The sequence below is a fragment of the Arvicanthis niloticus genome, chromosome 21 (genome assembly GCF_011762505.2).
Source record: "Arvicanthis niloticus isolate mArvNil1 chromosome 21, mArvNil1.pat.X, whole genome shotgun sequence".
NCBI lineage: Eukaryota > Metazoa > Chordata > Mammalia > Rodentia > Muridae > Arvicanthis > Arvicanthis niloticus.
In genome coordinates, this window is record NC_047678.1 from 39,335,846 (window position 1) to 39,355,231 (window position 19,386).

General features: G+C 53.8%; 1 protein-coding gene across 16 annotated transcripts; it reads left to right on the forward strand.

Moving 5' to 3' along the window:
- Positions 1-545: 545 nt before the first annotated feature.
- Positions 546-19,312, forward strand: Vill (villin like). 16 transcript variants are annotated; one of them, XM_076917669.1, is made up of 21 exons: positions 616-655; positions 4,861-4,978; positions 5,798-5,869; positions 5,978-6,094; positions 6,326-6,531; positions 8,193-8,301; positions 9,418-9,528; positions 9,836-10,035; positions 10,417-10,495; positions 10,579-10,677; positions 11,253-11,388; positions 11,615-11,715; positions 13,655-13,792; positions 13,889-14,047; positions 14,705-14,884; positions 15,367-15,512; positions 16,306-16,450; positions 17,920-18,123; positions 18,328-18,399; positions 18,566-18,823; positions 19,119-19,312. In XM_076917669.1, exons 3-21 carry the CDS (start codon positions 5,804-5,806, stop codon positions 19,230-19,232), a joined length of 2,640 nt encoding a protein of 879 aa, XP_076773784.1. In that variant the 5' UTR covers positions 616-655; positions 4,861-4,978; positions 5,798-5,803; the 3' UTR covers positions 19,233-19,312. The 16 variants fall into 16 exon arrangements, 15 of the variants coding, with proteins under 15 accessions (XP_076773781.1, XP_076773785.1, XP_076773783.1 ...); XM_076917663.1 differs by having other exon boundaries at positions 5,803-5,869; XM_076917672.1 differs by having other exon boundaries at positions 617-655; positions 6,020-6,094.
- Positions 19,313-19,386: the final 74 nt, after the last annotated feature.

The window sequence follows — 19,386 nt, forward strand, 5'->3', positions numbered from 1 at the left end:
GGCAGAAGGTAAAGGGAAGTTGTGTCCCAGTCCCAGGCATTTCTGGAAGGCTCTATTTCCAGTGTTCTCCCATCCCACAATCAGGAGTAACAGAGGGGCAGCCAGAGTGTGGAAGGGATCTCCTTGCTGCAGACTCCACCGGCCTCTCCCACGATGGGTATCAGGCTCCCTGGGGACAACTGTGCTGGGCAACCAGCCCGCAAGATAGGAGGTGGGGGTCAGAAATTCTGGGAGGCAGCCCCGGGGATTTCCTTTGCCTCCTAACAACCTTCATATCCCTTGACTCACTATGGTGGTCTGAACCCCTGGATCCAAAAGCCCAACCCCTGGGGGGCCGGTTGCCCGTTTGAGCTCCCAGATGAGAAATCGGTGTATTCCACGGCCCACCTCAGCCCAGCTCAGACCTCCACCCCTTGCCTTCTCTGCCCACTGGTCCCGAAGAAGTAGCCCACCAGCCCACTGGAAGGGGGCTGGCTCCCCAGACGGCTTGGTCAATATTTATTGACTGACTAACTCTGAATGCCCGTCCATGCTGCACAGAGCACCCGGGTGTGTCCTGCAAGGCGGGAGCTGGGATTGAGTTACAGTTCAGAGGGAGGGGCCTAGTACTGCCCACAAGCTGGATGAAGGAAGGTGCAGAGGCAGTTCCCAGAAGGTAGGCCCCGGCTGGGGACTGGGGGCTGGGGGTGGGAGACCCGGTAGAGGGGTTGCTGGGGACCCAGGGAAGGAGGCATGGCATTCCAGGGCTCGGGGTCAGACAGCGGCTGAAAGCTGGCAGGATTGATTGAAGGCAGCCCCACGGTGAGTCGGCTGGCTATGTGCGAGTGGGTGGAGGAAGGACACTGTGGCAGGCCGGCAAGAGAGGAAGAAGCGACAGGTTTTGCGTGGGTGGGCTCTCTGTCACCCCAGAGTCAGTTTGCCTGACCCACGACCCTCCAGCAGGCTATGCCCTCCCTTCCTGGAAGTTAAGCAAAGGAATCTCGAGGCCTACTCTCAGGTAACCAGGGAAGAAAGGTGTACAGGAGGAGGGGTCGGCTGGAAGGGAGTAGGGTCACCTGAAGGAAGGAGTCAAGCTGCCCGGCTTGAGTTGAGACTGGGCACCCAACACAGTGGGTTAGAGCCCCTGCAGGGAGGGGCAGAGAAGAAAGCCAATGTCAGAGAGAAAGGAACTCCCAGAAAAGGAAAGATTCCCCTGGGAAGATGAGAAGGCTTCTAGGAGGGCAGGAGGGGGTGAGATACTGGGGGAGGTACTGGTAAGAAGGGACATACATGGGTTGGGGCTCATAGGTCACAGGTGACTCCGTGGGAAGAGAAGGAACCTCTGGGGGAGGGGAGGAAACGTGGAGTGGAAGAGGAGTAAAGGGACCCCACGCTTCAAAGTTCTCTCACCTCCTCTACCAAAAGGGATTGGGGCTCAGCTCCAGTCCGACTCTCCATGCTATGGGTTTGGAGCTCCTTCCAAGCCACCCCTGGGATGCTGCTGCCCCTCTCTGAGAAGCCAGGTTAAACACTGCTTCCAGCTGCCAATGCATCCTCCTCTCCCTCTGTGGCCCTGAAGTTGGATGGTGTCCTTCCCACTCCACCGTGAGCCTTAGAGCTACATGACAGTCACCTTCTGGCTCTGTGCTTTGGGTCTCTGTCTGTCTGGGTCCCTGGTTATTCTCCTGTAGCTGGTTTTGCATATAGACTCAGTGTCCTTGTTGAAGGGTCCTGTTGCAAGTCACTGTCCCCACCATGGTGGACCATGTTCTCTGTTGCTGGAAAGGACCACTGTGTGAACACTGTGCCCGTCTATCATACATGTCATCGTCACACAATGACCTCAACTGGAGGTGCTGCTGGCACTCCTGGTGACTCAACACCTATCTATGGACCTGCCCTGCTCTATGGGAGACCCATACTAACAGCACACCGGATCTCCCATTACTGCCCTAGCCCACAGCCTCCTCTACTGTGACTCAGGGTGGACAGCCCCCAGCCCCAGCCCCTTTCCAGGCCATCTAGTCCTGAGCCCAACCCCCAGGGGCCCTAAACAAAGGAGTAAAGAATTCAAGGCACCTGTAGTTCCATAACTCTTACCTCACCAAGTCCTCTCACTGTCAGGCGGGGCAGCAGATCTGAGGTTGTTCTTGCTACTGATCGAGCAGGGCTGAATGCTCCATTAAGAGAAAGGAAGTCACTCACTGCTGCACCAGGGCCACCCACTTGAGAGACTCAGAACCCAGTGACTGTGCCTGCTTAGTGAGCTGCCAGGATTTCAGTTAGATGTGTGAAGTTGTGCCCGCCCGAGGAATAACCAAATACTTCAACTACACGCCCATTCCAACTCCTGGCTGTTTGCAGTTTTGAAAGGGCTGGACAGTGAAATGATAGCAGAAAGCACCCTGTCCCCATCCCCACTGCCGCCCCTGCACCCCATCCACACAGACCCCCTGCACCCCATCCACACAGACCCCCTGCACCCCATCCACACAGACCCCCTGCACCCCATCCTCACAGACCCCCTGCACCCCGTCCCCATCCCCCCCTGCACCCTGTCCCCACACTCAGAATTGCAGAACACGGACTCAGGCGAGCTCAGGTGCTGTTTGCAGAGCCTATGTGTATAGAGTTCAGCCATATTTCAAAGCTGGCTTAGGAAGGCCTATGATTCATTGACCCAACCTTCTCGGGTCACCTGAGTCTGTCTGTCGCCTGCTGCAGAATGTCACAGTCCTATACAGTCTCTGTCCTGAGTTGACAGCGCTTTTGTCTTGTTTGTAGAGCCTGTAAAGCCAGTACTTGTTTTCAGTCTAGATCTCTCTCAACAGTCCACCTCCCATCCCCACTCCCAGCTCCCCGTGTGTGGGAATCTGCTTTTATTCCAGATGCTGACATGCTAGCACAGCCTGTCCTGGCGACAGAGCAGACCAGCACCTCTGTCTAGGTGTCTGCAAAGCTTTGTCTGCTTATGGTGCCTGTCCCTGTCTAGGGAAATTTTCCATGTTATTGTTATCAGAACTTTGAGGGTTAGATCCTAGATCCTAATCGCTGACAGGCCTGCAAGCTGCACTTAGCCAACCATGCTCACCAGACTAACCATAGACACCCGAGCTTACCAGACTAACCATAGTCAACCATGCTCACCAGACTAACCATAGACACCCAAGCTCACCAGACTAACCACAGACACCCAAGCACACCCCACTAACCATAGACATCCAAGCTCACCCCACTAACCATAGACACCCAAGCTCACAATTATGAAAAGCAGAAAAAGGAAATGTGACCTATGTGGCCACACTGAGAAAATAAACAAAACAAATAGAGGTGCAAATATAGGTGAGCCCCACCCCAAGTCCTGCTGTGAGGTTGAGGATTGAATGGAGGACTCAGGTTTGCATAACTGAGTGGCCCTTCTCAAAGCTGGTCCTGCCCATCACTGACACCCCACGCCCCACCCCCACCCCTACTCCCACCTCCACCCCACTGCGCTTTGTACCACTGGTTCCAGTCTGTGCTGCAAGTCAGAGCTGTGTGAAAACTCTCTTTGGGAGACACGCTCTTCCTCAAGCCTATGCCAGGGCTTCAGCCTTTCCCTCCCTCCAGGGAGGGGAAATTCCTGAGGACTTTCCAATTGGGAGAGGATGTCTATCATAGGGTGGGACACAAAGCACCTCTCTGGAATACCTTCACTTATTGCAGGATGGTTAAGACCTGGTGGCCGAGCCTCCTCCTCCTTTAGAACCACGCTCTGGCCGGGGCAGTGGTGGCACACGCCTTTAATCCCAGCATTTGGGAGGTAGAGGCAGGCGGATTTCTGAGTTCGAGGCCAGCCTGGTCTACAGAGTGAGTTCCAGGACAGCTAGGGCTACACAGAGAAACCCTGTCTCGAAAAACCAATAAAAAAACAAAACAAAAACAAACAAACAAAACAAACAAACAAACAAAGAACCATGCACTGTCTACATATGCTCTGCAAAGTCTGATTCTCACACAGGACCCCCTGGTCTGTTTAAGGGGCTTTCCCTCTTTGCACAGCCTATGTGGCTTTACCTGGGTAGAAAGTCTCCATTTCTCCCATTGGAGAGCTTCTCACCGGAAGGGGGTTGTGTTTGTCTGGGAACGCATCCCCGTAGACCTCATCCCTGTTTGCAGAGTCTCTGCCTGTCTGTATGCACCTGTTTGCTTGTGTACCTGTGGACAGGGCCCATCCCTACTGACAAAGCCTCGACCATCTCCAAACTGACCTTTATGGCCTGTCCCTATTTGCAGAACCTGGGTTTCTCACAGAACTTAGCCCTGCTTCATAATCCTGAGTGTCTGGAGGGAATATGCTTCCCCATGGCTCAGCCCACAGCTCCATGCCTCTCTGGAAAACACAACACTGTTGACAGACCCAGTCCTCAGAGCCTCTGCAGGCTTACACAGCCTCTAGGCTTCTGCAAACTCCCTGGTCCACGGGACTTAGTTCTTTACAGATTGCCAAATCTCTTTGCAAAGCCTGCTATGCTTTTTCCTACCTGTTCCCGCCTCCCTGTCTGGAGCATTTAGTCTGTTTGCTGAAGACATCCTGCATAGGAAGCCTATCTACAGAACTTTTCCAGGCTTCAATCGCCTGCCTCTGTCTGTCTACGGGGCCTTTCTGTGGTGGCTCCCTCCTGCAGAGCCTGTGTATTGATGTGCTTGTCCATAGCTTCAGGTTCTGCCCCTTTGACAGAGTCCTTTCTTAGCCACATTAGCACGGCCTTTCCCATGCAGAGCTCCTAGGTACCCACAGAACCTACACCTGTCTGCAGAACCTCTTTCTCAGCTTCTAGCCTTTGCCTGCTTGCCAGGCCTGACTGACCTTCCTTGAGGACTGCCTGGGTCTCTCCGCAGCTATCTTTGTATATGTGGAAGCTATCCTTGTATATATGGAGGGTTCCTGTTTGGAGAACTCACCTCTCTCTGGAGCACTTGAGTCGGTCCATGCTTCATCAGCCTACGGAAAGCGCCGGTTTGTAAAGCCCCCACCTCCGTAGCCTGCTGCACCGTGCAAACCCTATGTCTATTTGTATACTGTTTCTCAGACCTTTGTGTAGTTGCTGCCCTTCCCTTGGGGTCACAACCTGTCTGTCTGTACAACATTGAGCCCCATTTCAAGAATTCACCCCCTTTTGCAGGGTCTGCCCCTGCTGACTGGATTGGTCCCTTTTATAAGAGTCTAATTTAGCACTGTCTGCAGTTACTGTCCCTGAGTCTGCAGGCTTGGGTCTGTTTAGAATCTGTCTGCATGTTTCTTTTCTCTTTTTGATTTTTTTAGACAAGGTCTCCTGTAACCTTCAACTCCACACTATAGCTGAGAATGACCTTGAACCTCTCATCCCCCGCCTCCACCTCCTGGGTGATGGGATTAAAGCCACGCACCACCATGCCAAGTTCTATGTGGTGCCAGGGGTCAAAGCCAGAGCTTTATGCATGCTAGGCACGTGTTCTACCAACTGAACTATACCTCCAGCCCTTTGTGGCCAGTTGCTAACTCTGTCTAAAACGTTACTACTAGCTAAAGAGCCGTTCCTGACCAGAGAGCTCAGTCTGTTCTAAGAGTTTCTCCACAGACAAACTATGGTCTCTGTATGCCCATCCACTGTGCCTGTCCCAATTTGCTGGAGTTGCATGTTTAATGACAATCACATTCTATAATGAAGGTACTCTGGAGAGCTTTAGGTGTCAGGAGAATTCTCACCTGGAGCCTGTAACACAGGTGGCCAGAGGTTGGCCTCCAACCTGTGAACTCTGAACTCTCATTCTTTGTCTCTCCATTACTCGTGCCTAGCCCAGGATGGACACCAACCAGGATCTCCCAGCCATCAACAGCCACAAAGCCCTGCAAATATGGATTACTGAGGTGAGAGGCAAGACCAGATAGCACAGCCTGTGACATGGAAAAGTGTCACCAGCCTCTCCCTTCTCCCATCTCGAGCTCCCTCCTTTACCCTGTCTCTGGAAGTCATAGGTAGAGCCCTCCAGCTTGTCACATGGCAACCTCTCCTCTCAGAACCTAAAGATGCTGCCACTGCCTGAAAGAGCTCATGGGAATTTCTTCGAGGAATGCTGCTATGTCGTCCTTCATGTGAGTCACCTGGAGAGTCTTTCTTAGGGGCAATATGGCTCAGAGCTGAAGAAACCCAGGCCTAGAAATAAACTCTACCCCGAGGAGATCAAAAGCCTCCACATCACATGCCACCCACAAGGGGCTGCCACCTTGAGGCCTTCCAGTCCCCAGTTCCCCTCATAGCCTCCATCCAAGCACCTTCCCACTGGCCCCTTCCTAACTCCACATCTGCAAATGCCTGGGCCCTAGGTCCCTCAGAGTCCAAAGGCTACCCAGGGAGGATCCAGTGACCTGCACTACTGGATTGGAAAAGAGGCAGGCGCAGAGGCCCGGGAGGCTGCGGTCTCCTTTGTGCAACATCTGCAGGAGGATCTAGGAGACCAGACTGTGCTGCACCGAGAGTCACAGGGCCACGAGTCCGACTGCTTCCACAGCTATTTCCACCCCGGAGTCATGTGAGTGCTGAGAGAGCTGAGGGCAGTGTCAGATCCTGCGGTGAGGGGCACCACCAGCCACCCTAGGAAAATGGCTTGTCACTGGCCGGATGGTGTTGCCTGTGAGCATGTGCACACACCTATGTGCGCATAGGTACACTCACATACATTAAGATAGGTACGCTCACATACATTCCACCCATCTCAAGCACACAATTTATTGGTTTCAGATACATGCAACCAGTACCACAATCAGCTTTAAAACACTTCGTCATCCTGAAAAGCCCCATACTTCTGGGCAGCCTCTTTCCAGGTCTTTCCTGTACCCTCCTCCCCTGCCAGAGGCAGCAACTGGTCTGCTCTCTGTCTGTACATTTGACCATTCTGGAAGTGAGCTTTTGTGACTGACATGTTTTCATTTCATCTTAATCTCCTCCTCCTCTTCCTCCTTTTCCTCCTCCTCTTCCTCCTCCTCCTCTTTCTCCTCTTCCTCCTCTTCCTCCTCCTTTTCTTCCCCCTCCTCCTCTTCCTCCTCCTCCTCTTCCTCCTCCTCCACTTCCTCCTCCTCCTCTTCCTCCTCCTCCACTTCCTCCTCCTCCTCTTCCCTCTCTTCCTCCTCCTCCTCCTCTTCCTCCTCCTCCACTTCCTCCTCCTCCTCTTCCTCCTCCTTTTCTTCCCCCTCCTTCTCTTCCCTCTCCTCCTCCTCCTCCTCTTCCTCCCTCCTCCTCTTCCTCCTCTTCTTCCCCTCCTTCTCTTCCCTCTCCTCCCCCTCCTCCTCTTGCTCCTCCTCCTCCTCTTCTCCCTCCTCCTCCTCCTCTTCTTCCTCCTTTTCTTCCCCCTCCTTCTCTTCCCTCTCCTCCCCCTCCTCCTCTTGCTCCTCCTCCTGTTAGAAGGATGAAAGCCAGAGCCTCACCCACATGGCAGGCAAGCCCCACCCACCCACCCTGAGCTTCGTTTGATCCTGCTTATCCATGCTGCGGCACACATCTCCCTGTGGGATGATACTCCATTCTGTGAATCTACCATGTTTTCTCAGCTCAACACCTAGCAGACATGTGCATTGCTTCCACTTTGCGGCTGCCATCAGTAGCACTACTGTGAATGTTTGCAGGGCAACCGTTGTCCTTGCTCTCTGTTTGCACACAAGAGTGGCCACCGGGTTATCCAGAGCTCGCTTTGTTTGTCAGGCTGGTAGAAGTGTCTTCTAGTTTCACATCAAGTGTTTGTTGGGTTTGTTTTTTTTTGAACTCACATTTTGAGATTGATATTAGCTAACCTGATTGCAAAGAGTAAATCATTTCTGTTTTGTATCGCTGAGTCCGATATCTGCATATAGTTCAGACAAGTCTGTGTGTATGTGCAAAAAACACATGCCACCCCATATGTGCGAGACCACATACCTACCTCTCCATGCATGCAGACCTATAGATAGGCATGCAAACCTGAATATACATGTCCACCACGCAGACATGCCTTTCCATGTACTCAAATATAGACTCACCTGGAGAAAGTACATCTGAAATCCCTCAACATGCGGCAGTGTACACAGTTCTGCGTGCGAATTAGCAACACACGCTTGTGGCTCATGTACCTATGTACTCACACATACACACATGCACGTGCTCACTCCCACACTCGTCCCTGCAGGAAGTGAGCTTTCCCTGTCCCTGTCCCTTCCTCAGCTACAGGAAGGGAGGCAGAGCTTCTGCTCTCAAGCTTGTGGAGACCAACATGTACAGTGTCCAGCGGCTGCTTCACATCAGGGGAAGGAAGCACGTGTCTGCCACTGAGGTGAGGGCAACCAGGGACATGGTCTGACCTCCAGACTCACTCAGGCCAACTATCCTGAAGTAGAGAGGGCGGGAGTTGGCAGGAAGTGTGGGGAGTGAGGAGCTTCAGCTCCCCAGATGGCCCCTGCTGTCTCTTTCCTAGTGTCTATGTTTCACGGGTGCTTTAAGAACTTGGGCATGAGACAGATGTGCTGGGTCCTTGTAAGCAGCAGGCTGGGGGTGTGCAGAGCCTCACTCTTGGCCACACACCATCCCTCCTCACACACAGGCACCCACCCTGGCTACCCTTGGTCCCCTCGGAGTGCACTTTCATAAATCAACACAAAGCACCCTATACTTGCACACACCAGGAAGTTAACTGAGGCACAGGACACTCTGCTGCCAGGCAGCCAGAGTTTGAGGCAGTGAAGAGTCATCTACAGTGTGGCTGGTGACCCTGTAGTTGTACATTTACAGCCAACAAGGCTTAAGGCAGCACTGCCGTGTGTGGCCCTGGCCAGACTTTGCACCGTAACCCCACAGCTCATGTGGAGATGGACATTTAGACTGTTTTGGTTTTTCCTCTTTTGCCATTGAGATTATTTAGGGTGTCCTCCAGATGTGTTTGTTTGAATAACTGTCCTCATTGGCACCGTCTCCACACAGGTACTTACATACTGTCACCACAAGCATATACTCTTATTAAAACATAGTGTGTCCCATACATGTAGATGTGCGTGTTCATACAGAATTAAACAATTACCCATGCCCTACATATGGAAGGTCATATGTGGTTACAAACACACACACATATATATGCATACACTCAAACACACACAGCTGCACACAGCCTTATGCACACAAGTGACATGCCTTGCCTTGCTCTCTCCCCTCCCCCTGCCTTGGTCCCTCCCTCTCTCCCCATGCTTTGCTCCTTCTCCCTGCCCTGCCCCCTCCCCTACCCCTGCCCTGCTCCCTCCCTCCCTCTGCCTTGCCCCTCCCCTACCCCTGCCCTGCTCCCTCCCTCCCTCTGCCTTGCATCTCCCCCTCCCCCTGCCTTGTCCTCTCCTCTCCCCCTTCCTGTGGTGCTGGTGGTCTGACATCTTTCCCTTCCACCTTTCTGTCCTGGCTCTGGAAGGTGGCCTTGTCCTGGAACAGCTTTAACAAGGGGGACATCTTCCTGTTGGATCTGGGCAAGGTGATGATCCAGTGGAATGGACCCAAAGCCAGCATTTCTGAGAAAGCACGGGTCAGTATCTGCCCTCAGTATCTGCCCTGCGAACTGGAAGTACAGGGCTTGGCGAGAGGTAACCTCTAAGTGTCCATCATCTGGCCACCACGGGAGGTATCTGGCTCTCTGTTTCAACCCAAAGGAGATCTACTAGGTACAGGCTAAGTTCAGATGCCCCATTGGTGGTATCCCTGGGGGCAGGATAGAAGCTCTCCTGTCCCTATCCCCGTGCCTATGGGCACCAAGAAGTGACAGAAAGGACCTGAGCTAGGTAGAACCAGGAGCCACTCCCAGGAAATCTTGACTGCCAGGTCCTCTCCTGCAGGCGTTGACCCTGACTTGCAGCCTCAGAGACAGGGAGCGTGGTGGCCGTGCCCAAATTGGTGTGGTGGATGCGGAGAATGAAGCCACCGACCTCATGCATATCATGGAGGCTGTACTGGGCTGCAGATCAGGCAGTCTGTGTGCCTCTGTACCCAGCAACAGCGCTAGCCAGCTACAAAAGGCCAATGTCCGCCTCTACCAGTGAGCAGAACTGGGGGAGGGCACGGGAATAGTGAGGGGGGTCACAGCTGTGTGTCTGTCGTTACTGAAATAACAGGTCCTCTACAACAGCTTCCAGTAGAAGCCCATGGGTCTCTGGGGTAGGTCATGTGGGGTGTTGGGCCTACATGATATGCACTCCGGCATGGTGTGTGGTAGCATTGAGAAAAACCCATAGCAGAGATGGGGAGACTGAGGCCTTGTGAGGAGTCACCTAAACCCTAAGCAAGGCCGCAGTAATTGAGTTCATATCACCACCTAAGTCTCTGGGAAACTACAGGAGGTCACGGGTGCTGGGATGGCACCAGGTCAAGGAAAGACTGGCTGTCCACATCTGAATACCTGTATCCTCCTCCCCCCCAGTGTCTGCGAGAAGGGAACAGACCTGGTGGTCCAGGAACTGGCGACCCGCCCGCTGACCCAGGACCTCCTGCAAGAGGATGTAAGGAAAGCCTGGCCCAGTACCCCGCCCATCCCTACCTCCTGGCCCCAGTCCCTGCCAAGCAAACTCACACTTTTTCCTAGGCTTGCTATCTCCTGGACCAGGGTGGCTTCAAAATCTACATGTGGCAGGGACGAAAGTCCAGCCCCCAGGAGAAGAAGGCTGCCTTCAGCAGGGCTGTGGTGAGGTCCAGGGGCCTTCAGGGAGGCAGCCTGTGGTCAGGGCTGGTATAGGATAGCCTGCAAGAGGGAAGAGGTGGGGGGGGGGGGTCAGGGGTCTAAGGGAAGAAATAGCTCTCCCCTGGAACATCTTTATCCTGGGGTCTCCAAGGAGAGGGATCCTTGTCTTGGCGTCAGAAAGTGAGTGTGTTGCCCTGGAAACCTTGGGCGGGGAGGGAAGACGTCTAACACAGAAGACTCCAGCACGCTCAAGGTGTGCAGGACTCAGCCTTGCCTTGAGGCCTGAGAACCTTCTGCCCTTAGGGGTGAGAGGCAGAGGAAGTTTGTGAGACTGTAGGGTTTGTTGTGGCCAGCCCTTCACCAGGCTTGGATTGAGGAGACCCTGTCTTCCCTCAGGGACCTTGAGAGAATAGTGCAGGAGACAGCTTGTTAAATGGGTCACAAGTTTGGTTAATTAACTCAGTTCAGAGCTTGGCTGTCTTTGTAGCCCCGGTTGGGGGGGGGGGGGAGGAGTGTCTCTGGGGGTGGGGCACAGTCAAGGGCCTTTGAGCCACAGGCCTGACAAAGCTGTGTCCCAGGGCTTCATCCAGGCCAAGGGTTACCCGAGCTACACCAATGTGGAGGTGGTGAACGACGGCGCGGAGTCTACAGCCTTCCAGCAGCTCTTCCGGACTTGGTCTAAAGAACTAGATAGGAAAAAACACCCAGGACAGAGTGAGCAGGAGGAGGGGCGCAAAGCGCGGGGGTGGAGCCTGGGGAATGGGCGGGACTTAGAAAGAGCTAGAAGTTGCTGGGGATGCTTAAGCCAGTCAGAACTAGCTAGGAGGTGTGTCCCCTAAGGATAAGAAGGGAGAGGGTGTGTACGGGACCCTATGAGATGGGTGAGGAGTGAGTTGGCCCGGTGGCACTGAAGAATGAAGACTCTCCACTACACCTGCAGGTAAACTGGTGCCGGTAAACCTGGATGTAGGCAAACTTCACACCCAGCCTGAGCTGGCTGCCCAGCTCAGAATGGTGGACGACGGCTCTGGGAAGGTGGAGGTGAGGGCACTGGCTTGCAGGTGATGGTGTGCACACAAGGATAGACTCTGCCTGGAGAACAGATGACTGGGGATAAAGTGGGGAGGGGGAGGGGAGGCCATGCCGGTAAACCCAACACTCTGGGGGTGGGACTATCAGGAGTTCGAGGCCAGTCTGAACTACATGAGACACAGTCTCAACAAACTGAAACGACCCAGGCACATGTGTGTGCCCATCTACACACAACCGGGGATATAGTCAGGGAGATAGAAGCATGCATGCCCTCTCTCCAACAGCTGGCTCACACAGTCATACCAAGTCATACAAATCACTCACTCAGGGACGTGCAACTTGACAACACCAGGACAATGGACCATGCCCTGTGGCCAACGCAGGTGCACAAACATACAATTCACAGCCCTAAGCACTTCTAGCCCCTAACACACAGTCATGAACCCCTCCTCTGGCCTCAGACTGGTGGTCTAGAAGCTGAAGGAGTTGAGGCTGACTTGCAAACATCATGCAGAACAGGCACACATATCGACATATAAGGCGGAGCCCTTCGGGCTCTCAAGCCTGCTTTTAAGTCCATAAAATGGAGGCAGAAATGCTGGTCCAATCTCATCCCCAAGCTAATGTGGGGCTGCCATGAGACCGTGGGAACAAGACCACTGTGCTTGGAGGTGGGGGTTGGGGGGGAGATGCTGTAAATTCTATAGGTACACAGAGGTCAGAGAAAGTAGAAGCTCTGCCTACGTTTGTCTTTCTATGGATGGTGAGCAGTGATGGATGAGAAGAAAGGAGGGAAAGGGTTGGGGGGGGGAGGCAATGAAGGCAGAGAGGAAGCCCTTTGGGGAAGCTCTCAGTCAGGGTGGGAAAAGGACAGCAGACCCTGTTTCAGGCCCACTGAAGTGGGGGGTGTGCTGTGGTCCCCAGCTTTCAGGAGGGAAGAACTGGGACTTAAGAGGGTCACATGCCAATCTGCACAGACCCTGGCTTCCACCTGTTCTGTCTGGTGCTGAAGCTGAGGTGTGGCTCCCATGGTAACAAGCCGTCCCATGGACAAATGTGAGCAGGCGCCATCATTTCGGCCTGTTTGCTTTATTAGATAGGCTCTCGCATATCCTAAGCTGTCCTTGTCAAACTCACTGTATAGTCCAGGCTGGCCTCGAACTGCTGATCCTCCTGCCTCACCTTCCCAGTGCCAGGACCACAGGTGGAATTCCAGGTCTGGGAGGTGTTGGGGATTAACCCAGGACATTGGCACACTGTACCAGCATTCTATCAATAGAGCCACACCTCCCAGCCTTGGATTTTGTTGATTTAAGGGTTTTTAGTTTTACTTGTGGGTTTTGTTGACGTTAATGTTAATGACATTTTAAAGAAAAAAAGAAATTTTTTTTTTGAGTTTTTCGAGACAGGGTTTCTCTGTGTAGCCTTGGCTGTCCTGGACTCACTTTGTAGACCAGGCTGGCCTCGAACTCAGAAATCCGCCTGCCTCTGCCTCCCAAGTGCTGGGATTAAAGGCGTGCGCCACCACCGCCCGGCGAAAAAAAGAAATTTTCCCTCCAGAGTGCCACAGCCTCCCTTCCAGCCCTACTTCTGTCTCCTGGACTAAGCTGAGAGCCTCTGCATGGGAGAGGGTGCTGTCGGCCCCTAACCAGGGATACAGCTGGGGTCTAGACAGAGGTGGCCACGGGCCAGCAACTGGATCCATCTGATAGCCTTTTGGCCTTCCCCTGATTTTCCCAGGGACAGCATGAATTTCTGGGCTGAGAGCAGGCCAGCTAAGGCATGAGGTTACTGAGGTCTGTGGGGGAAAGGGTCACTCACAGGTCTGGTATGAAGCACGGGAGGCACAGAAGTGGACAAGCTGCTTGCTGGCACAGATGAGCCAACGAGAGCGGGCAGTCTGCTGCAGGTAAGGTTCATCTGTGCTCACGGGTCCCTTGCTCCTCAGGTGTGGTACATCCAGGACTTACAAAGGCAGCCTGTAGATCCCAAGTACCATGGCCAACTGTGCTCAGGAAACTGCTACCTTGTCCTCTACACATATCAGAAACTGGGCCGTGTGCAGTACATCCTGTACCTATGGCAGGTATGCCCACCTTCCAGCCCAAGAGCTAGAGAGTGAAATAGGAAAACCCTGGGCACAGAAAAACCCAAGCCATTATTGTCCTCCTCCCTGTTGCAGGGCCACCAAAGCACTGTAGAAGACACCAAGGCCCTGACCTGCAACGCTGAGATATTGGACCTCATGTACCAGGGTGCACTGGTGCAGGGGCATGTGAGCATGGGCAGAGAGCCTCCCCACTTCCTAGCCATCTTCCAGGGGCGACTGGTGGTCTTCCAGGTAGGGCCCATGTTGGACCCATCATCCCTTTGACACGGGCTGGAGAGGGGCTCGGTTGGTAGAGGGCTTGCCTCAAAAGCTTGAGTGTGATCCCAGCACTTATGTTAGAACCTGGTTGTGATGCTGCTGTGTTCTGTGATCCTAGCTCTGTGGACGTGGAGACGGGGGGTTCCTGGGGCTCAATGGCTAGTCTAGTCTAGTTGGTGAGCTGCAGGCTAATGACAGACCTTTTCTCCAAGGAGTGGACTGCATCCCTGAGGATGACATCTGGTGTCCACACACACACACACATGCACACACAGGCACACACAGGCACATACATACACACGTGCACAGGCACACACTCATAATCAAAAACCTATTTGACATAAGCCACTCACAGGAGGAAGAATTCAGTTTAGGTCCATTTCAGGGCTGCCATAGTCCCTGGCTGTGTTGAGTCCGTGCCTAGATGAGGCAGCATACCATGGTGGCAGGACCATGTTCTGGGCCCTCTGCGACGGGAGACAAGTCTAATTTGGGGTCCCTTTCATTGTCCGGCACAGAAAGGACTGCCACCAGGGCTAAGGCTCAGTCCTGAGACAGTTTGCTCACCACTAAGACAGGGAAGTGGCTCCAGGAGCTCTTGCCTTAGCCTAAAGCCACACCTTCTTCTAGGGGAGTGCCGGCAGCAAAGGGGAGAGGCCCCCAATATCCGGCACCAGGCTTTTCCACGTGCAAGGGACCGAGAGCCACAACACCAGAACTGTGGAGGTGCCGGCCCGTGCCTCCTTCCTCACTTCCAGTGATGTCTTCTTTTTGATCACAAGTCATGTCTGCTACCTCTGGTTTGGGAAGGTACCAGTGACTCACTGGGACGGTGGTGCCGGGCCAGAGATGGGTCCTCTCCACACGGATGCAGACTTAGTCACCTGGGACCCTGATAGAGCTAGGGGAAGTTACAGAGTCTCAAGTGGACTGGGGTTCCTCAGAGTGGAATAAACCTGGTTCTGGCTGTTTGCCTTCCTGCTTGGGACTTTCCCCAAGCCTCTCTGGGAAAGGGAGACCTAGTTTAGTTTGCTTGACTTTTGTTGTTGTTGTTGATGTTGTTGTTGCTTTGTTTTCTTATCTTTAGCATAAACACAGATGCCCCCCAAGCCTAGATGTCTCTCATCCACGTTATGAACCCAGACAGGGTTACAGTTGGGGGACTGAAAGGGAGATCCCTTACTTAGAGGTGCCTTCCTCTGCTCAGATCCAGCTCCCCAGAGGACCCAGTGGATAGGACATGGGACTGGAGGTAAAAGTCTGCAAAGCCTGACCCAGCTTCTGCTTGCCAGGGCTGTCATGGGGACCAACGCGAGATGGCGCGGACGGTGGCCACTGTCTTCCCAGGGAATAGCAAGGAAACAGTGCTGGAGGGTCAGGAGCCTCTCCACTTCTGGGAAGCCCTCGGAGGCCGGGCCCCCTATCCCAATAACAAGAGGTAACAGAATCAGGGGAAAATATGTTTATCCTGAGGAGAAACAGGCTCGAAGGTGAGCCCTTCTCTGGCCAGGCTTCCTAAAGAGGTCTCCAGTGAAAGGTTGCACAGAGATCTGGAAAGATAAGACTAAATTTGCAGGACTCTTAGTCCTGCGGGGGGAGGGGGGGGACACATGGGAGTCAAGCTCACCTTAAGTTTCCAGCCTTGCGGTAACCTTAAGGGGACAGTACCAGGGCAAACAGGGAGAAATGGTGCCCTCTGCTGGCAGAATCCACTCCCTGCATTGCAACTAAAGGTGATTCCTAAACCACTGGATAAAAGGACAAGGCGTTCATAGGAGATAAGAATACAGTAAGAACCCAAGGAAGGAAGGAGCTGCATCCCTGGGACCTGCCACCGTCCACCCAAGTCTCCTGGGATTCCAGCCTCAGTCCCCTCCTTCCACCCTGGACCTGAGGCCAGTTCCTGACTTAACTAAGTTTAGGGGACTCCCATTCTAGGGAGGGCAGGGCCTCAGTTTAGATGCTCCCCACTAGGCCAGGGGTCCCTCTCCCCAATGCTGACCCTGATAACTTCAGCAGCTGACAGGTTTTCGGTCACTATGTCCATTGAGGGAAAGGGACCCTGCCCTGGGAGGAGGGGCTCCTAGAGACAGTCAAGAGGTAGGTAGAATTCAGAAGAATGCCGAGGGCTCCTGTCCCAAAGAAGCTGCTTTCCCTGAGGTATGGAGGGTGGCCATACCAAGGGCCAGTGTGGTCCAGACTACACCCCGCACAGCCTCTCTTCCGGACAGGATTCCCGAGGAGGTTTCCAGCATCCAGCCCCGACTGTTTGAGTGCTCCAGCCACTCAGGCTGCCTGGTCCTCACAGAAGTGATGTTCTTTGGCCAAGAGGACTTGGACAAGTATGACATCATGTTACTAGACACCTGCCAGGAGGTAAAGCAGCCACTCCTGTTTGACTGGGCTGGGCACATAGGGTGTGCATCGGGTGTAGTTGGGCATGAAGGCGAGTCTAGCCTATAACTGATTGTTGCCATGGACTCAGAGTCTGGGTGTGACAGAGTTGGATTGTGTGTGGTCGTGACCTTGCAGTGTTGTGTGTAATACCGCGTGTCCTGTAATGATGTGTGTGATTCCATGTGACTGAGGGTCTGGATGGCTACACAGCACTGCAGGGTGTGGAGGGTCTGACTGGGTAGCACAGGCGACTCTTTGAGCCTGCACATTTGACCGGGTAGCTACGGCTGCATGTTAGCCAGACCATGCCAGAGATTGTGTAGTTCAGTATAGTCCAGTACTAACAAGAACTGGCCAGACCAGTTGTAACTGGTGACGCTGTGTGCACACATTATCTGTGTGAGACAAAAAGAGAGAAATGCGGTTGGTTGTTGGTGTGACTGAGCAACTGCAGTTGTCAGCCTGTGGAATTCTGTGCGGCCATGTGACCAGCCAGAAATGCATGACAGGTAACGAAATGTGACCATATGTGGCTGTGGTCAGCTATGGCAATGGACAATGTGTCTCTGTAGCTATGCTACTGTGTGTGTGTCATTGTGCGTGTCATTGTAGTGTGTGACTGTGTATGGTACTGTCTGTGTTGGGATAAGGCTGAGTTCGGAGAACATCTCAGAGAAAACCCAAGCCCAGACTCCATTCCCCTCTCCCCCACTGCACAGTTCACCCCATTACCTACCCAGCCCCTCTCCCATCAATCTCCCCTGACTCCACCTTGCTTCCTGAGCATGCCAGGCACGTGCACCTTAGGAGATCCTTGGTGCCGCCTGCTACTTCACTTTCTCCTGAGACATATATGTGACTTGCTCCCTGGTGAAGGCTCTAAGTGGGCAGAGATCATTCTCAAATCTTTTTGTTTTAAGACAGTTTCACATAGCCCGGAATGGCCTCGAACTAACTATGTAGCCCTGAGCTTCTAATCTGATTCCATCTCCCAAGTGCTGGGATTACAGGCATGGCCCACTGTTTATGTGATACTTGGGGTCTAGGACTTTGCTAAGCAAGCATTTTAACTGAACAGTAACACCCCCCCACACACACTTTTGGAGGCAGAGTATCGTGTTATACAAGCTAACCTCAAACTCTCTCTGTAGCCAAGGATTGCCTTGAACTGATCCTTCTGCCTTCATCTTGCCAGTGCTGTCACTAAAGACATGTGCCACAACACCTGGCTTAGGGACTGAAGCGTTCTTTCTACCGTTGAGTCTTTAGTACCAGGCACATATAGATTAGATACATGCATGCATGCCTGTGACCTCAAGTGTCCATGGGTATGTGGGCACCGTAATTTGCTGGGTTCTTGGCCGGGCATATGCATGCCAGCTTCTGAGGCCATCTGAGTGGGGCAGAGGTGTCTGTCGCAAGCAGTCCCTCCACCTGTCCAAGCCCAGGCCTCCTCTGTGGCCCAGATCTTCCTGTGGCTTGGGGACGCTGCAGGGGAATGGAAGAAAGAAGCAGTGGCCTGGGGCCATGAGTACCTGAGGAGCCACCCAGCAGAGAGAAGCCTGGCCACACCCATCATTGTGGTCAAGCAGGGCCATGAGCCTGCCACCTTTACTGGGTGGTTTGTCACCTGGGACCCCTACAAGTGGACGGTGAGACATGATGCTTCACCCCTGTCTTAATCTGGTGTGTGTGTGGTGGGGAGAGGTGACACTGGAAGAGGCCTCTCATTGGCCAAGGATCTCCTGTGAGCCAGGGGGAGGGAAATTCGATCTTGTATTTAGGCTCAACCCTGGGTTTCACGGTAGCTCCTTCCTTTGCCCCAGTCCTGATAACAGTCCAACTCTTGACCCCAGAACAGCCAGTCCTACGAGGAGATGGTGGATGGCAGCCTGGGACCGGGATCTGCAATCTCTGAGATTACAGCAGTAAGTGTTGGACAGTTTCCCTGGCAGCCCCACAGAGGGGTCAGTGTTCAGACAGAAGGGGACAGAGACGGAGGAGGAAGGGGTTCAGAAGGTGCCAAGATTCCCGTGGGTCTTTGGTAGATGCCTGTCCTCTCTCTCCCGGACCCTGAGGCTTCTCTCTGGACAGGAAGTCCATAACTTCCAGCTAACGCCACGGCTGAGTGATAACCAGGCAGGTCGCTCGACACCGCTGGCCCTCAGGGGTTCCCAGGACAGCCCAGAGAATGAGCTGGAGCTGGGTCTCAGGGTGGATGGCAAGAACCCCAGCATGGACCACACCAGTAGCTGCAGTGGCTCAACAGCCAATGGGAGCCTGCCCCGGGAAAGGCTGATGCACCAGGCCCTGGAGGACCTGCCACAGGGCATAGACCCAGCCCGTAAAGAGGTGGGTATAGACCTAACTGCACTGGAGGACCCCACGGGATCCTGCCCCATAGTGCACTCTGAGCAGACCTGAGCAGTTTAGAATGGGTGACACCTCAGGGTGGGACGGGAATCTGGGCTCCAGGAACTCCCATTTCTCCACCCCCCAACTCTCACCCCCATCCTTCCACCACCCCACCCTTCCATCCCATTCCTTCCCGACCACTCCCACTCTCCCATCCAGTCCCTCCCCACCCACTCATACCTTCCCACCCCATCCTTCCTCACCCACTCCAACAACACTCCCGCCCCCCTAGTTCTATCTGTCAGACTCCGATTTCCAAGACATCTTCGGGAAATCCAAAGAGGAGTTCTACAGCATGGCCAAGTGGAAACAGCAGCGAGAGAAAAAGAAGCTGGGCTTCTTCTGACCTGGGGAACCCTGCCCCTCACACCCTGAGACTCCTCCTGGGGATAACTCCCAATTCCTAATAAAAGCCAGTGGCTGGCATCTGGTGTGGCCTGTGTGCCTGTGTGCCTTCAAGCCGCACCATCTGGTGAAGTCCCCTTCTCAGCGGCAGGGCG